This window comes from Platichthys flesus, chromosome 19 (genome assembly GCF_949316205.1).
Source record: "Platichthys flesus chromosome 19, fPlaFle2.1, whole genome shotgun sequence".
NCBI classification, from domain to species: domain Eukaryota; kingdom Metazoa; phylum Chordata; class Actinopteri; order Pleuronectiformes; family Pleuronectidae; genus Platichthys; species Platichthys flesus.
In genome coordinates, this window is record NC_084963.1 from 8,103,054 (window position 1) to 8,122,245 (window position 19,192).

The following is a 19,192-nucleotide window of genomic DNA, read 5'->3' on the forward strand; positions in this document are numbered from 1 at the left end:
AGAGATTTCTTCCTGCTGGACGTTTTCTTTCTTTGTGTAAATCTCTTAATGGCCTTGTTTACTTTCATGGACAATGATTGTCTGAAGGGAGGAGGGCACGGCCATAAAAAGAATCAGGAAATCTGTTACTGCTTACGTAGACTCAAGCACTTGTGCATACACACACGCACACGCACACGCACACGCACACACACACACACACACACACACACACACACACACACACACACACACACACACACACACACACACACACACACTCAAAGTCCCATAAAATGGATTTACATTTTTGTGTTGTGACTCTGCATCAGATTAAGAGTTCAGCGAAGAAGCACTTTTCAGAGTAAGAGCTCAGACTCAACACAAACACACCACGGAGAGAATATCCATGATCCGCCTCGGCTTCCTGGCTGAGATGTGATGTCACTCTGGAAGGAAAAGGGGGGGCCCCATTGAGATCCCCTCACTATCTGCGGAGGACGTGAGAGGCTCCGGCTGCTTTTGCACCACCCCCTCCATTTCCCCACAGTCAACAGGAAGACTGGAGGCCAAAGAGAGCGGCCACACTCTGCAGGAGGGGAAAGACGCAGAAGGTCCAGCTGTACATTCAGGACAAAGGAGAACAATCAAGGTGAAGGAATGAGCAAGAATCAGAAAGAAGTGAAGAAAATCCAGACTGTGTATCTGCAGAACCTGGAAAAACTCAACCAGGGGCTAAAGACAGACAAGAAGAGTTGGAAGCCAAAGGAAGGAGACTTTGCTGTACAGACAGCCATGGAAAAGCTGCGTCAGCCTCCCAACTCCGGACAAGTCACCAAGAGCTCAGCACACAGAATCAGCAGAGACCTGACCTGCTCCATCTGCTTGGATCTTTTCAAGCAGCCGGTTTCCTTGCCCTGTGATCACACCTTCTGCCAGGGGTGCATCGAGGGCTACTGGACGGGTCCCCGGGGCCCCGGGCAGGGGGGCACAGGCTCCTGCCCTCAGTGCAGGAAGGTGTACCCCGGACAGTGCTACAGGCCCAACCGCATCGTTGCCAACATAGTGGAGAGCTACTGTCATGGTCTGGACGAGTGTGGGAGTGGAGCCCGCCTGGCGGATGTTGCGGTGGCTGAGCGGGCCCCTGCCCCGGTCCCCCGCTGCAGCCGCCACAGAGAGGAGTTGAAGCTGTACTGCGAGGAGGACCAGGAGCTGGTGTGTCTGGTGTGTGGAGTCTCCCAGGAGCACAGGAGCCACACCATGGTGTGTGTGCAGGAGGCAGAGCTGAAGTACAGGGTGAGTGAGCTTCGACTTGAGAAGATTTCTTGGCAAAGTCAATGGAACAATGTTTCTACAACACTAGGTGGAATAGTTATGATTTAATGAATTCATCTTAGTAAGTTTTAATTTTGTACTTAATTACGGTCTTTGTCCTTTCTCTCTCTCCAATGCCTTTAATTATCACTAATTAATTTGCCTACATTCTATATAATATATATATATAACGATTCATTAAAAACTAGAATTTCTGCTGTTGATTTGTCTTTGTAGCATTGTAACTTTTGAAGAAGTTACCCAAGTCTCTAGTGCAAAATGAGTTTACCACAAACCAATCCCTCTAATCTGAAGGGAGCACTGTTGCTGACTGTTTCTTATGTGCATGAGCAGCAAAACAGCAAAACAACAGGCCAGTACGGACACAACAATGAATTGAGTCAAGTGAGAAACAGCTCAGCAATGCAGGATGTTGATAACGTCTCTGTTCCCTCAGGCGTGTCTGAACAGCTCCATGGATTCCCTGAAAGTCGAGCTCAACACAGCCCTGCAGTGTGACAGAGAAGCTGAGGATGAGGTCAAGAAGCTCAAGGTGAGAAAGAACGCTTAAGAAAACAAGATTACAGTTTCTTAAACTCTTCTGGGTTCCATGCTTTCACTGTTACCCTCGTTAAATATCAAGTTTTCGCTCCCACCGACAACGTGCATCATCTCTCCCTCCCCCCGCTCAGGATCACACCGCCGACCTCAAGCAGCGCATCGAGGCCCAGTTCAGCGACCTGCACCAGTTCCTGTACCAGGAGGAGAAGCTGCTGCAGGTGAAGCTGAAGACGGAGGAGCGGCGGGAGCTGATCCGCCTGGACGAGCACAAGGCCCTGCTGTGCGTGGAGATCTCCCGTCTGCAGGGGGCCTTGCACGAGATCGAGGACAAGCTGACGGAGAAGGACCCCTTCACTCTGCTGCGAGTAAGTCCTTCCAGGAATATGCAGCCCATCTGGACGATATCAACATGATGAGTCAGCTTTGGAGGCGATTTAGGCGAGAAATGCTGAGGTTTTGATTTCAAACTTTTTCCATGGAAGACAGGAGGTGAATTATGGGGTTTGTTAGCTTTATATATATCCATGGATGTTTCTTTCGTGCCAAAACGTTAAAAAGGCTCCGACGTAAACATTCAAGATTTAAGTGAGCAGGGTGTGACCAGTTAGGCTTTCCTGTTTAGGTCTGAACACCACTCTTAAGGCCATAAACATGACGATCATGTCCGTTTGCTTGTCCTCTAAGAGTCCTGCTTGGAGAGCTGTAACTTTTCTGAAACAAAGGAGTGAGAGAAAAAAAGCTGACAGGATGTAGGCCAGTGAGCTCACTCGTTGATCTGGAGGATAAGGAGCTGAGTTCAGGCTCGGGGGCCACACTCTGGCAAAGGCTCTGGGACTTTCCCCGAGCCACAGGGAGATCCCACAGGGCGGGATAGCGTGAGCTCAGACGTTGATGTAATGTGGAAAAAGCTTTCTCTCCTTTCAGAGACAACACAACTAATCACCCGCCTCTGTCTCTCTCTTCCTGTGTTTTCCCTGTGTCTCATTTCAGAGCATCAAAGTCTTGCTCCAGAGGTGAGTGTGGGCCAACATCAATTCCATCTTGGATGAGCTTTCTGTTGATATTCCCTGTTGCTCATTGTTCTTCTGCACGGCTTTTTCTCAGCAGGCCATCGCTGAAGTTTGAGAAACCAGCTTTTACGCCGCCCAGTCTGTGCGAGGGTCGGTTTGCGGGGCCCCTGCAGTACAGAGTGTGGAAATTCATGAAAGGAAGCATCTACCCAGGTAGCTAAGCCCAATAATCACCTTATGAAACCACTTTATAATTCTCCAGATCCAGATTGCACACTCACTTATAAATATCAGTCCTCTAAACATGCCTGATATTTTCTGAGAAATCACAGAAAATGTTAGAGAAAGTGAAAAATAATGTCCTGGATCCGTCTCCTGATCCGGATCAGGACCAAGACTCCAATCAATTGATTCGTTTTTGCATAATCCTGCTAACTAACGAAGAACAGATGAAAACTACCAAAACAAGTCCACGTTGCACTGCCATGTTTCTACAGTAGCCCAGAATGGTAAAACATCAGTTGCTTAACAAAGGTCCTTTTGTATTCCGTAAGTTTTCTGAAGCTGAAGCATAGGTTTTTCAGTTTGTTGAGACAAGAATCTTTAAAATCTTTTGTTATCTTACGACCTCCTTGTCTTTAGTTCCAGCAGCCATCACATTCAACTCCAGCACGGCCAACCCTTGGCTCAGCCTGACCTCCTCCCTCACCTGCGTCCGCTACCAGACCTTCAACCACACGGTGCAGGACAACCCCTACAGGTTCAACGCTGCCCTGTCGCTGCTCGGCAGCCAGGGCTTCACCCACGGACGCCACTACTGGGAGATCGAGGTCTACAGCAGCACGGTGTGGACGGTGGGGGTGGCTCGGGAGTCGGTGCCCAGGAAGGGAGTCATCAAAGCTCTGCCAGCCAACGGCTTCTGGACTCTCTCCCTCTCTTATGGGATTCAGTACATGGCCGGCACCACCCCTCCAACTGTGCTGTCCCTGGAGGAGCCGCTGGCCAGGATCGGGGTGTACCTGGACTACAAGAGGGGCCTGGTGTCCTTCTACAACGCAGAGAGCATGACGCACCTCTACACCTTCAGGGAGAACTTCTCTGAGACGCTCTACCCGTACTTCAACTTGGGCTTCCTGGATAAGGTGCATGAAAACGAGCCTCTAAAAGTTTTCCTACCTAAGATTTAATGAACTGGAAAAATGGCAACAAAAGAGGGAAGTTACAAATCTGAAAACAAGCTTGATTCAAACAGCAGAAATCATACTTAATGATATACAGCAGTAGATTCATACTTTGATATCAGACCTGTGGCCAATAAGGACACATTGTTCAGTAGACTGGATCTACTGCCACACGCTTCAGTTCAGAGAAGCTGTGCTTCAGTGACGAATGTGAACCTCCATGGTTATCCACTGTTATGTGCTATTATGGTTATTTTGTAATCATTTCTTTTTGTGCATGATTCAAGTTAAACTCTTAATCATATGGTTTTATTTTTGACGACATATTTACTGTTCATGTTTGTGTGGATTATATTGTGTCATTCTAACGATGTCACGCCTTTTGGTTTTCTTTTGATATGTGAACACATTATTTGTAATTTTGGACATTTACTTTGTACTTTTTGTACGAGTAAGAATTGAATGCACCAGCTGCTGGTTGATCCAAAGTCAGGTGCATGTTCAGCGGCACACAACAAAACACAGAACTATATGGGTAACCTTTTAATAAATGTATTTGTGAATGATTTATCCAGTGTTCTTATTAACCTAGCACAAAGATAAATAAAACACCAGAGTCGCTACTTCCTGTGTAATCATTACATACAAGCACACAAGCAAGCAGGTGACACGATGAACACCTAGTTTCAAGGCGTTCTACTATTCAACAGCTTTAGAGAAATGCAGCAATACATCAATAAAGGCAGTGAAGAAGACTCCAGGCCAGCAAACATGGATGCAACGTTCAAAGCTCTGTGTTTTATGATGAGGAAAAATACATCAACTAACTCGTCTCGGGGTCCTTTAATACCAGGCAGGAAAACAGTGATTCATCTGTTTTCTACACTGCTTCTCCTTTAAGGGTTGCAGGGGCACTGGAGCCAATCACAGCTGACACACCGAGAGGCAGAAGGCCTCCGGGACAGGTCACCAGCCAATCACAGGGCCAGCATACAGAGACAAACCACCACTAACACATATTCACACTTAAGGTCAAAATCTGAACCTAACCTCAGTCAGTACGCCTTTGGACAGAGGAAGCTGGAGCACCCAGAGAAAACACAGGTTCACACAGGGAGATCAAGCAAACTCCACACAGGAAGAACTTGGTTGAACCAGGATTCAAACCAAGAACCATCTCCTTTCCCACTGTGACCACAACCAACAGTGATTCCACTTCTGCATCACAGCAGCAAGGCTAACAAGCGAGACAAATAGAATAAGCTAAAAATCGACTCTCAGCTGGTGTCGTGGGACATAAGCAGAAGTTGCTGCGATGTTAAAGCAAAATATAGAAAAGATTCAAGTTAGAGGAGATGCTTTCCTCTGTTATCACTTCACCCGACTGTGTGTTGCAAAGAGATTTAAAGCACAAAAACACGAGTCAGAGGAAAAGCAGAACTTGTTGGAAGCTTGAAGCACAGTAACGGTTTAAAAAGGAAGCTGGGAAAATACTGTGTGGGAACGTTCTGCATCTGATCAATGAAAGGTAAAAAGAGTAAACAAGCCAAACTATATCACAATATATACATCTTGTATCTTTACAGTGTTACGACAAACATTCAATAGAGGCTGAATTTGACTCAAAAACAGTCACTTCAAACTTTTCCTCCCGTGCAGCTATAATTTCCTCTGCGTGGTTTCACTCTCCGGCAGACGTGAATGTGAAGTATGCGTCTGCTGGTGTCTGTGGTGTCGATCCCGTGCATCCACTCCTCGTCTGGAAAAAGGGGCGTGTTCCACCAAAATGCCAGGGCTGAAGTCTCTAACCTTAACCCTAACCCTCTTGGGGCTGGGATCCGACAGGTCACAGTCACTTGCTTGCATGTAACGTGTCCTGGAACTTGGTGCTCGTGTAGCGCACGTGAAAGCCCTTTTTGTTGATGCTGTCGTCCGAGTGAAACTTTAAAATGATGGCGTCTCCGGCCGAGTAGACCTCTTCTGGAGCCTGTGGGGGGGGGGGGGGGGGGGGGAAGGAAAGAGTTGCAGGGGTAAAGGTTGTTCGAGAAGCGTTTAGTACAAAAGAGTGATGATCTTAAAGCTCACCCCCGATCCACAGTAGCGTCCCAGCCGCGGGGACTTGATGTCGGCGCCGTCGTACAGCTCCACGTAGTCGTACCCGCAGTCGGCCTCGTCCTCGATCTCAAACACTCGGAAGATGATCTCCACGCCGTAGCCCTTCTCGGCCGTGACCACCCACAGGCAGTCGGAGCCACCGGGGTAGTTGTTATCTCCAAACTGTGCATGAGAGAACAGATCTTTTGTCTTGACCTCGGCTTTCAGGCTCCCTCCACATCCTGAGAATTCACAACCACAAGATTAGAGGGTCAAAGAAAAAAAACTTGGGCTCTCGTAAAAGTGAGGAAAGAATGTTCTAAACACGACAGAAGAACTAACCCTGCAGTTGAAATGCCACAATGTTTTTTAAAAGCCTACTCTTTACTGCACAGGACCATTTGGATATGATTCTGGTTTCTTCCTCCCACCTGCTCTGTATGAAACCTCGAAGCCTCTTTTCTGCACCGAGTTGTCTGAGGAAAACCGCAGAAACAGTTTGTTGCCACTGGACACGACCGGAGAAGGTTTCTTGGTGCCGCAGAAGCGTCCGAGACTCGGGGCGCGGCTGTCTCGCCCGTCGAAGATCTCCAGGTGGTCGTAGGCGCACTCCAGATGGGCCTCCATCTCCAGCTCGTTGAAAACCTGACAGCCATTTTTGGAAAACTGTGAATGACATGATATTTTGGATCATAGCCGGCGTGGTTAACTGAACGAGAGGTGCATTGACGTACGAGTTTGATGCGGTGGCCCGGGGTTGTGGACAGAGACCAGGTGCAGGCCTTCTTGCTGGGATATCTGTCGGGCCAGTTGGGGCTGCTGATGATTCCCGACGCACTGTTCACCACATGATCACACCCGGCTGAAAGAAAAAAAACAGAGCGATGCATCACTCTGCGCTCAGATCGCAGCAACGTGGCTTTATTCAATCTTTAAGTGTCCATGTAAACAAGTAACAATCCGGATAGCATTAGAATCAACAAAGTGTGCCAATCTATCCATTCTCTACAATGTCTGAGAGAAATGATTCAAAGAGCAAACAGAAATTCAGAGACGGGGGTGTTTTTTATCAGTCCACAAATACATCAATAGTCAACTGACTATGCATATAAACAATGCATATTTCCTCGGCCAGTCAGATGCCTCTCCCAGAATCCACCAGTGTTGTTCTAGGGGGCATTTTGATGGGGCACTTATTACTTCTCTTGATGATAACTCAAAGGGCTTTACTTACAGGTTCAGTTTTGCCAGTGCCACATTCATGCAGTGCGTCTTCTTGCAGCACTTTGTCGCACATCACTCACACAATTTGAAGTTCAGTAACTTGCCCAGGGACACTTCAGTGAAGGGCAACCTGCTCTACCTCCTGAGCCACAATCTCCCCTTTGTGTTTTGTTAATTTCTAGTTGTGTAAAAAAGATGGCTATAAAACCTTTGGGGATACAGGTGCAGAGATATTCACAAAAACACACTTTTCAAAGTTTTGTGGCATTTTTTTCGGAATGGACGCAACAAAATGAAGAGAAAACCTGAACTTCCAAGGACATCGCTCTCATTTTCCAGTGACCTTGTAAAAGATCTTGCATTTATTCATACCACTTTATGCTAATAAAATTGCATTCACGCATCATTTCACCAGCTCAGAACACAATGACCCTTGTTTGACTCCAAACTCTGCTCACACATCCTTCATCTTTTACATTCCCCACTCTTCATTCCACTTAACCTTCCTCAAGCCAGTGGTTCAGGTTATCTTCAGCTTGGGAAGTTGTGTTTTGTAGTCGTCTCTGTATTGATTTGGATGAACTGACCCTTTAGACCCTGCAGCTGACGGACAGCAGACACACGTACTCTACCTTCCTTGCAGTCGTGCTTGTTATCGTGCAGCGTGAAGCCCCCGCGGCACTGACAGCTGTAGCTCCTGAAGGTGTTCACGCACTCGTGCTGGCAGCCGCCATTGTCGTCGGAGCACTCGTCTATATCTGTGGACATGCAGGCAATTTGAATTCAGGATTCCATCGCACAACGTGTCACAACAGGCTGCAGACGACCAGCAAAACACGATGAGGAAACATTTGAGGTGTTTTCTATAGAAGAAGGAAGAGTCTGCTCAGACAACCCAGGATCAAATCTCAGCTAAACATCCTCTGCGCTTTTTCTTATTGCAATAATTTTGGAGATCAGAAAATCACACATTTAAAGTCTTTTAATTGCTGTTCCCTTATAGGCTGAAATGCAGTGTAAAAAATATGCCAGAAAATGAATAAAACATAATATACAAACCACAACAGATTGTAATGTTAAATGAAACCATAAATAATTTGTTTCTGTGTAGCTGTTCAGATGAACTATTATTATTAATTTATATAATTTAAATCACAAGAGGGCCAAACGTTGGAGAATTTATCACATCAAAAAAACACAATTTATCGCCATCACAGAATATCTTTATATTATAAATTCAACTATTGAATACAACTCTTTAGAGGTCAGATTCAAATAATGTGTAATAACTGTAACTAGAGCAAAATGATGACTGTGAATGTAGAAAGTCAACATAATTAAACATTAAGGATGAAACCAAACTTCCAGCTTGTGTAAAATTCATTTCAAGCGCCATACTTATGAAACCACAGTGTTTTCATTCTTGTGGCAGAAACTGAAGACGGCTGTCTGCATCGTCTCTGCAGTGCGATGATGGTTTCACACTTTCTACTGTGCAACATATGAATATTAGTCTGTGTTACAATCTTTCAAGTTTCAAGTTTATTTATGAAATTCCAGCCACATCTGTAAAACACAGGGGAAGTTTTGTTTTTCAGGGCGCGTGTGCACATACAAGCAGTTAAAAGATGAAAACAGCAGTTTTAAACACAATTGCAATAATCATCAAGTGCCTGAGTTAAATTTATATAAAATACTAAAAACACTATAATTGTATATTTCCCTCCTCAGTGCTTCCTTGTGCTCGACTCCTCATCACTCACCGGAGAAGAAGTGAGCCTTGAAGCCCCTCTTGGACACAGTGTTGTCCGACTTGAACTCAATCCTCATGTTGTTGTGTTGGGAGGTGATGACCTCGGGCTTCTCCGCTCCACAGAATTTCCCATGAAGCTTTGCGTCTGAGCTCAAGCCACTGCGCACCTCCACATAATCATATTTACACACCTGATGGTAAACACTAGAAGATTTTACTAACTACCAGGGAGCATTGTGGAGAAATCTACTCGTCACATAAACCTTCTGCACAAATGATTGATTATTCACTGAGGATGTCAACTCACATCGTTCCCTTCGGTCTCGAACACGTCGAACACCAGGGTGATGCGGTACTGGATGGGCGCCACCAGCTGCCACACGCAGTTCTTGTTGGGTGGGTACTCTTTGGGCCAGCCGGGGGTGGTGAGCGAGCCGTTCAGCACGGTGATGAACCCGCCGCAGGCAGCTGCTGGTGGGAGAGAGCAGAGATTTTAGTGGTGGATGCCTGAAAGAAAAACACTCGCATGACATGAATTACATTGAGTTGTTTTTCTTTAATTGTTCAACTGCAGAAAACAATGAACTCTTAAATCACAGGCTGTCGAACGAAGACATAAAGTAAAAGTGTGTAAACTGGATTCACAGCATGTAAATCAAAGGGTGGAGGATAAATAAAATACTGATATTTAAATTAAAATCAGGGAATGTGGCAAATTCTGCAGGAGAAAATAAACGTTTTTCCAATTTGATACTTGGATGGACCAAGGGGGAAAGTGCAGCAGGGGAGAGGTGCCCTCTTGTGGTAGAAGAGAAAACTACCAGGGAATCAAGCTTGAGATGAGATGACATGAAGTTAAATCTAACTTCAAAGTATTAATTGATCTTAACAGCAAAACTGTGTTTCTGCTTGTCTGACAGTTTGTTTGGAGCTACAGACTGAGTCTAGTTCAGTTGTTGGAGTCTGGGGATAAATTAACTCAGGTTGCAACAAATGTCAGCTCAAGATTATGGTCCTTCATGGTCTTCTTATGTGGTTCAGTCTTTCTAAGGCTTTTGGAAGAAGTGCAAATGCAACAGTGAGGGCAGAAGACCTAGTGATTGACAGCTAATGGTCGAGTGATGCTCGTGCAGCAAAAGAGTGAGCAGACGGCTGATGGGCCCAATGAAAAGAATATAGACATTTATAGTTTAGCTTTCTCCTAGTTCTGATCTTACACTCTATTTCTTCATTTTACGTTTTATTTTGATCTTGTTTTTACGCTTTTCTCATCGGTAACATGTTTTGAAAGGTGCTTAATAAGTTTATTATATTTCAGTGAGAGGACCAGTTGAGGCTTCATCCAGTTTGCAGACTTTGCTTGTTCTTGATTTTAAGAAACACTCTAACACTCTAGCCCATGTAAAGTAATGGGTTGTGGCTTGTATCCGTGCTCTGCACTCACTCTCACAGCTGTGTTTGTCGGCCGCCAGCTCATAACCCGGGTCGCAGCCGCACCTGTAGCTGCCCAGCGTGTTCAGACAGCGCTGCTCACAGTGACCGTTGTCAGGTCCGGAGCACTCGTCCATCTCTGGCAAAGATAAAAAAACAAGTAGGGATTTTCTGTGCAATCACAAAACAGTCTGCATCATTGCCTGCAAACCGAGACCAACCTGCTGACCTTTGAAAAAGTTGGCGGCAAAACCGGCTTTGTTGACCGACCCGTCGGACACGAACTTGAGCCACAGCTGCTCGGTGCTGCTCTTGATGTCGTCCGGTTTGTCGTAGCCACAGAAGTGGCCGAGCAGCGGGCTGTCCTCCGAGCCGCCGTCCCGAACCTCCACGTAGTCGTAGGCGCAGCTGTCGTGTCTCTCAGTCTGCGGCCGAAGGAAAGGACGGGGACGTTTACAGATCAAAGAAATGTCTATTGTGCTCAAAACAGCTGCAGGGAAACTGAGAGAATATGAGGATTGGTAAATTAGATTTAGAAATGCTCTGCTGTTTAAACAAAGCCATTAAAAAAATTAGCTGTTTTAGATTCTGTTATTCTTACTGTATTTACCTCATACTAGTTCAGTGCCCTCGCTTTTCTATTGGTTGCACACTAGAGGTCAGAACTTTCTATCAACAGTCTATAGTGTAGAGTGAAGTTAAAAAACATTGTGTTCATCATACCTGGTTTATCTGCGATGAAGATCTTACAGTCAGTGTTTTTCATAAAAAGAAATTGAAGTTGCTTTAATACTGTTTTGTGGCATCACTATAAGTTTCCTCTGTCTATCTATGAGTTTGAATTATTGACTCAACTCATCAAAAACAACTAAATGCCTAAGGTACATGCTATTCATGAAATATAAACAAGATTTGATTTTCTATATCACAGCTAAATCCTGTTTTTCATCATTTTGATACTTAGTGTTGTTCCAGTTTTACCAGTAACAATAAAGTGAATATACCTCAAATGACTGGAATGAGAGGCCAACATTGAAGCCCTCTGCCACTGTGATTTTCCACACGCACACTTTATTGGACTGGTAGTCATCGGGATAATTTGGGGACTGGATCTGGCCGCTGTCCCGCGTCACCTCTCCCCCACAGATGGCTTCACAGGAGGTGAGAAGTGATGTTAACTAACCCAGAGACACGTTTTCTGGGTTTCTACATTCACTTCTGCACATCAGACAGAGAAATCAAGTTTAAAACATATGTACCTTCATAAACAGCGGAGAAGCCTTTGCCCAGCCAGCTGCTGCTGCTCCTGAATTCAATCCACAGTTGACTGTCAGTGGAGATGATGGGATCTGGAAGTGTGTCTCCACAGAAACGACCTGCACGTGAGGGAATAATGACTCAACCTGTCACAACTCAACTCAGCACTGAAGCTGTATCAGATGTCTGCAAAGAGAGAGAGAGAGAGAGAGAGAGAGAGAGAGAGAGAGAGAGAGAGAGAGAGAGAGAGAGAGAGAGAGAGAGAGAGAGAAGATCTGCTGCTGACTTAGAGACCTTTCAGTGGCGCTTTTCCCCAGAAGCCGTCTCGGACCTCCACGTGGTCGTACCAACACAAGTGACTCCTGAAGAGGTCCATGGAGGTGAAGTTCAGAACGATCTGTGGGACACACAGTCGAACAGGGAAGAAGAGGGACAGATGGAGGACAGGTGTCTAAGCAACTCTTTTTAAACTGGCATCTTAACTATTTACATTGTTATTTACATGTATATTTCTGCGTTTTACAGTTCAGTCACACAAGTCGTCTCTTAAATACTTGTTACAGCAGCAGAGCATAGTTTGTGTTTGGGGCCTAAGCTCCAACATTCTGACAATATGAGGACATTTTGATATTCATACAGTAATTTAGGACAGTCAGTATTTGGTGGATGACTCTAAACTCAAGAGGTGCATTCACTTCTTCGTCTTTCCTGTTTCACCTTCTCTCCAGGAGTGACAGAAATCCTCCAGACGCAGTGAGAGTACGCCGAGTAGCCGTTGGGGAAACCAGGAGAGGAGAAGTTCCCAGTGCTGTCCTGCAGGCTCTCGCCGCACTCTGCCACAGCAACACATTCAAATCTCAGAATGACCAACAAAGATCCACACCTTTTTTATATTCAGCCATGAGACAAAAATAACTTTGAAAATGATGAAGCCTAAAAACTAATCAAGGTCCATGAATAGAATAGGAATAATAGAATGGAATACAATTTCTTACCTTTCATTGTATTTTACAAAATACGAAAAAATTACAAGTGTTGGATTGATAGATAAAAATTAAGTTTGTCCCCACAACTATTTATTTTTCTGCTCATCATATGTTTCTTACTTGCACATTTGTAGAGTTTGCGAGCTTGTGCAATGTCCCCCTTGCTGAGCCTGGTCCTCTGTCCAATCGGGGGCCTGACTCCGTTGACATCGTAACGGGGCAAGATCGTGTCCAAGAAGATTCCTCTGTTTGGGACAAATCACAAACGTGAGCAGTCTATCCAACTGACGACTCAAAAATCAATTCAGGCAGAAGAGAGAGACAACGCCATCTAGAGACAGAACCCGCTTGGCGTGCAGGGTTTGTTTATTTTAGATCTGACTTCTGTTCGGCACCTTGATACTTTATTGATTCTGATAATCTCTCTCTGGGTTTTCGGAGCTCACTCTTGCTCAGTTCCCATGGTGATGCGCCCGTGAATGACAGGCATGTGCAAACAGAGATCGCCCTGAATGGGGCCTGTGGCCGGTGCCAGCCGGCTCAGTGGAGCCCGCTCCTGAATGCCAGTAGAAAAAGGCCACTCCAGCCCAAATTGTTCAACAAAGCCTGAACTGCCAGGCCTTTATTTAGCTTGGCTTGCCTCCATGACCCAGAGCAGCAAAGCGGTGATCGAGGTTTAAAAAAAAAAAAAAGGACAACAAAGCGCAGAGAGAAGCAACAGAGCAACAACATGCACGAGGCAGAAATGAAAAGGAGACTAGTGTGAAACCATTTCTGTGACAATACAGGACCAAGTCCCTGAGGTCTCCTATGGAGCTCGTTTGGCTGAGCTGAATAAAGAGATAGACACCAGGTCAGTGTTGAGGCTCAGCTGAGGATGCAGCTGAGAGAGGGAGAGTCTTTAATTATCTAACTTTCTTTTATTGTTGTCTTATCTAATTCATGGATTGATGGATTGTGAATAGATGAATTGATGAATTGATGAATTGATGATTTGATGATTTGATGATTTGACATATGAATGGATGCATTGATGAATGGACGGATGATTGGATGGGTTGATGGATGATTGAGTCAGCAGTAGTGGTGTAAATGTCCCACTTAGAGCCGCAGACTGGTCAAATATAAAGAAGTGGTGGACAGGGTGACTCACCAGTGCATAATGATTGGACTCTTGAGCAAGGCATTCATCCACTAATCGCCCCAGTGGAGCAGTTAAATGTCCTATGAATGTGAACCAGAGTCGAGCTAAAAACACAGTTTGCATTCCCACCAGTGAGAAATAAAAGTGATGAATTCCTCGCCCTCCCTTCAACACATCATAAAAATGTGAAGGATATTAAAGCCTCACGCACCAACCTGGAAAATGTGTTCCTTGCATAATGCATGATGCTGCCAAAGTCGTACACTTCCCCCAGTGAGTTGACCTCGGCCGGTTCCATCTTCAGGAAGTTATACTCCTGTCCTGCTCACACACAGAGAGTCACTGGACAAATCGGAAGGTGAGCACACACGTCCATTCACACGTCCTGACCTCAGGGACAGTACCTGGCTGGATGTTGTCTCTGATGATGCTCACGTGCTCGTCACGGTCCGGACGCGTGTGTTCGTGCCAGAAGCCGATCACGTGGCCGAGCTCGTGCACCACGATGCCAAACTTATCGCAGTTCTTCCCGATGGAGATGGCCTGGGGGCCGCTGCCTCTCCTCCCCACGTAGGAGCAGCACCTGCAGGGGGCGACACTGTTCAGGGCGGCGTCCTGCAGCACCTAAAGAACAAGAACTGACTCCTGCTCATATAAAGGAAAACTGTGTTTGCAAGTTGAAGCTCCTTGACTACAGATCCTCTTCACATAAGAGGTTTGGTTATGAAGTTTTAGATTCTCTGAGTTAACTTAGATCCAGGCAGCCTTGCTCCATTTATTACATTCGCCAAGGAGATTACGTTTTGACCCCTGTTTGTTTGTTTGTAGTTTGTCACCAGTTTTATGCAAAAAACGACTGAATGAATTTCCACAAAACTGGTGGGACAACAGGACACAGCCCAGGGAAGAAGTCATTCAAATGTGGCGCAGATCCGGACAAAGGGACAGATCCAGGGTTAGAGTTTTCTTCCATCACTTTCTTTAGCATTCTAGATGGCGTCTTATGAAATTTTCACCAATTTTTGACAGAATAATTCATGAATCTTGATGAAAAATGTATCTGACATATTGAGAGGACTTAAATCTATGAGTATGGTGTAGCTAAGGTGACAACTGCGCCTTGGCATTGGGATGCTGGCAGTGCCACTCTAGTTAGTGCAGGATTTAAAGGGATAAATCACGTATGGATGATGGAGGAATGGCTCTATTTTTAAACCTTATTTACGAGCTCAGATTTTCAGCCATGTGGAGGCCGTGGAAACAAGTCATAAACACTGAAATCATTTTTTCCGTAGAGTTGATTTGGTGAACAGTGCCCCGCACAGATTGAGACAACATAAACTATGGCTAACTTAATTTTCTGGTAGGTGTTGAGCAGAATTTGTAGAGCTTTTTATCCCCACAAAACAGCTGTTGGAGACCAAACATGTTGGGCTGGAAAAAACAAAATAAAACCAGCTAAGAGTTGTTCCAAATGTTCTGTGGAGCTGTGCAGAGTCAGATATATGATACTCACTGGATTTTCTGAATTTCGTGCTTATACATTTGAATCCAAGGAAGCTGATGAGAGTGTGAAGTTTGATTTCCACATGGTAATGATCTTCCGACTCACCCACACGGCCTGTAGGTGAAGACGATGTAGCTCTCCTCGGTCGTCCTCTCAGTGAAGGTTACGCAAGTGTGTTTCTCCCAGTGACGCATCGCCTGACGGAAAATGGCTCTCTGACTGCCTGAAAGGAAACTCTGCATTAAGAGTCCGACGGCTCCAGGGTGTCGAAACCACACATGGCAACGAGCACGACGCAGAGGAAAGAGTTATTGGTGGTTCTACTTCAGAGCTCACCAGTAAAATTCCCACTGATGGCATACGGTATGATGCCGTCGGGCCACACTCGCTCGGCCCTGGAGGTGGCCGCTCTCCTCAGACGACGGAGGATCCCTTTTGCCGCTCTTTTACTCCTGATGCTCTCGTTGGAGGTGGAACTGTTGCCTGTAAAAACGGGAGATCTGGATTGATTAGTGTCTCTATGAAGAGCACGAGTCAGTGAAAACCCTCACAGATGAATACACTGACTGCGGCTCTGTTACCTGAGTGGGTTCGGTTGCTCTGGAGGCTGTGGACCTCTCTGAACATGAGGAGATCATCTTCATCCAGAGCGATGTCTCCCAGAAAGGCAGCTGAGGCAGACAGATGATCACACAGCAGGAAATTATGTAAAACAGAGAAACTCCAGATAAATGTCAATCGTTTTCTTTTATTCCAAGTGCCACAATGCTTTTCTTCAAAAGATTTTGACATTTCAATTCACAACTTTCTTGCCAAGAGTTGGATGTGAGGATTGATAAAGCTCTCATGTCTCTAGTTTAGCTTAACACAAAGATTGGCAATGGAGTGGAAAGTTAGCCTATCTCTATATAATTGAATATGTACCTTAAATGCACTTCAAAATGACATGTCAATAGTCAATTTTTCGAGGCGCTGGAAGAAAACCCTTCACGTCCTTCATAATACTTTGTATACATATATTGATAACAAATCTTGTTTACTGGACACACATTAAAGTGGTATCAGTCCTCTCATCCAATTCTTGGCAAGAAAGTAATGTCATTTCCCAAAATACACAATTCTCAGTTGGAAACCTAAAACCTAATCTGAACAAGTAAACTCACATGATTAAAAAAAAAAACGTCACATCATCACGTGGCTTTAACCACTGATTTGCTATGGCTGCTTTTACAAAGCGAGAGGCATTCATGCAGTACTCCATTCAGCAGTGTTGCAAAGAAAGTGGAAGAGTAAGCAAATATAACAAATCAAACCAAACTAAACTTTGACATCATTTGGGTTTCTGGCTCCATCAGACTGTGTTGAATATGATAACCTTTAACTTCTTTCCTGAGAAAATAAAATATCTTTATCACCAGTCACTACAACCACAGCTGCTACGTTTACATCCTCTAATGTGAGTCGTGATGATTGAATAATCCACCACCCCCCCCCCCCCCCCTCCAGGAACTGACATTTGGTTTCCATCATTTCAAACATTCACCTCACATGAATCAGGATCTCATATTGTGCCCGAGCAGCTCCCATTAAATACCTCATTTAGCCCCGTGATGTAACAGCCTTTGAATGTACAAATGAAAAGACATAGCAGGCCCTGTGTCGGCCTTTGAAGTGAATGCACTCATGCAAAGGGTGACTGTAAATGACTGTCACCCCTGCAGTGTGCACCCCATGCCCTGAAGCCAAAGGGATTTCACCGGCGTCCAGCCAAGAACGGCCCTGGCACGGCCTCAATGACCCCCAGTCTCCAGGCAACTGCCTCAGAGAAGGAGAGCCGTGTGTTTTCTGGAGTTTCAGAAGTTACAAGTGGAAAAAAGGAACCCTGAGCAGCTGGAGGCCCCCTGATAAACCAGCGTTACTGTTTCATGTGCTTGATGATGGGAATTCAAAGTGTTGTTTTTTCCTTTTTTCACAAGAGGAGGCCGAAAATTCTAAGAATCTGAGACACTGGCAACTTCGTACCATTTAAATTTATTATCATCAGTACCTTTATACCTGCATAACCATTATCAATATAAAATGTAATTAATACATTCATATATTTAACTGACACACTATACATACTTGTATGTATAAAAAGAAGCCTGACCAACAGTGGAATGTTACTGAGTACATTTACTCAAGTACATCCTTCTGAGATACTTGTACTAGATTTCGTCCATTTTAAACTACTTCATACTCCAAATAACTCTGCTGCATTTATTTGACAGAAGATCAATAATTCACATTCAAAACAAATGAGTAGCTCATATAATATGATGCACTGTTGAAATGAAACTAACCAACAATTAAAGTATACATATGTACTAGTACATATGTAATACTTGCTGCTGTACTTCTTCTGAATTCAAAGTAATGTGCAGTATTTTATAATATGATTTTACTGTGCAGTTTTGCCGCTCATGTGAAAATCACTTGATTGTGGTTGAATAAAGATGATTGGTTCCAAACCAAGGTTTCACTAGGCTTCACAGAAATCTCATGTTCTCATTATAACAACTAGTCATCAATTAATTGTGAAAGTTGATCACTAATACAAAATCAAATAGGGAGGTTATTTTTGCATGTGGCCTAAATATTTGGATTTAAGATACATTTGCTTCATCAATCTAGAAATATAAATAATCCCACTAATAATAAACGACTACACTGAGGTGAGGAGGTGAATTGCACTGTACCAGCTTTGCAGGGGTCCTTGTAATCGATTGCATCACTGAGGTCCGTAAAATTAGTTTCCACAAACTCCCAGTCAGCGTCCAGAGAATCACACATGGAGCAGAGCAGGAGCAGAAGAGTCGCAGCTGCCCCTGACATGACTTCTCTCCTCTGATGTCCACTCACAGCCACAAGTAAACAGAGAGCGGCCCGAGGAAACAGATGCAGACACGAGCGCAAAGTATAAAATCACCCGGTGTAAAAACACGGCGCCATGCTGCTCCTGCAGGGAGAGAGAGAGAGAGAGAGAGAGAGAGAGAGAGAGAGAGAGAGAGAGAGAGAGCTCACACACCCCACTGCAGAATACACGCACACACACATATCATTCAGCTGAGAGGGGCTTCACCTGCAGACACACACACCATAGAGTATCTGGAACAGAAGCACATTCTGTGAATAGTTTGATTTTATTTTTTGTTTTAACCTTACTTGAAATTACTTTTTAATACGACCCACTTATAAACTATAACTGGCTATACAGCTGACAATGATGCACCTATTAATGCTAAAACATACTATGCAGAGGCTGTGCATAGAAAAGTACAATTTTTTTTGAAAAATGTAGATTTGAAATTAAGTTTGATTAAAATGCCACAGTGCTTTTTTCAAATGGATTATGTAAAAGTCCCTGTACACATTGATGACTGTTCCAAACATAATATGAAAATACAATACACTGTTACACAAGTTCAGTTCTTTCTTTTAAATCCATTCTCCCATTTTGTAATTCATTCTTGGCCTCCAGAAAGTTGGTACATGTGCACAGACAAGTGATAGGAGTCCGAAGCTGTTTTTCAAGACATAGCACACCTACCCTTTGACAAGTGCATGTTTTATTAAAACTATTTCAGATAATTGAATGTTTACTGATGCATGTTGAAATGATTTAATCCTTTGCTTTGGGTTTTTAAGCTATATTAGGATTAAGGTGTAAACAGAGACAGTTTCTCAGAGAGTTGGGCACAGAGAGTTGGGC

The 19,192-nt window shown here is 44.5% G+C and overlaps 2 protein-coding genes across 4 annotated transcripts; one reads left to right on the top strand and one right to left on the bottom strand.

The window, feature by feature from the left end:
- The first annotated feature begins 329 nt into the window (after positions 1–329).
- trim69 (tripartite motif containing 69) lies at positions 330–4,613 on the top strand. Of its 2 annotated transcripts, none has more exons than XM_062412953.1 (6): positions 330–1,275; positions 1,751–1,846; positions 1,986–2,219; positions 2,845–2,867; positions 2,959–3,077; positions 3,507–4,613. In XM_062412953.1, exons 1-6 carry the CDS (start codon positions 640–642, stop codon positions 4,049–4,051), a joined length of 1,653 nt encoding a protein of 550 aa, XP_062268937.1. In that variant the 5' UTR covers positions 330–639; the 3' UTR covers positions 4,052–4,613. The 2 variants fall into 2 exon arrangements, with proteins under 2 accessions (XP_062268937.1, XP_062268938.1); XM_062412954.1 differs by having other exon boundaries at positions 2,962–3,077.
- Positions 4,614–4,661: 48 nt separating this feature from the next.
- Positions 4,662–18,417, bottom strand: LOC133975074 (bone morphogenetic protein 1-like). 2 transcript variants are annotated; one of them, XM_062412952.1, is made up of 20 exons: positions 18,180–18,417; positions 16,023–16,112; positions 15,778–15,924; positions 15,547–15,664; positions 14,339–14,517; positions 14,150–14,255; positions 12,911–13,035; positions 12,522–12,637; positions 12,099–12,201; positions 11,807–11,923; positions 11,552–11,697; positions 10,777–10,972; positions 10,561–10,686; positions 9,424–9,584; positions 9,127–9,307; positions 7,996–8,121; positions 6,874–7,001; positions 6,571–6,784; positions 6,131–6,381; positions 4,662–6,032 (listed from the first exon to the last, which is right to left on the bottom strand). In XM_062412952.1, exons 1-20 carry the CDS (start codon positions 18,313–18,315, stop codon positions 5,898–5,900), a joined length of 2,901 nt encoding a protein of 966 aa, XP_062268936.1. In that variant the 5' UTR covers positions 18,316–18,417; the 3' UTR covers positions 4,662–5,897. The 2 variants fall into 2 exon arrangements, with proteins under 2 accessions (XP_062268936.1, XP_062268935.1); XM_062412951.1 differs by having other exon boundaries at positions 9,424–9,587.
- Between the last annotated feature and the right edge of the window lie 775 nt (positions 18,418–19,192).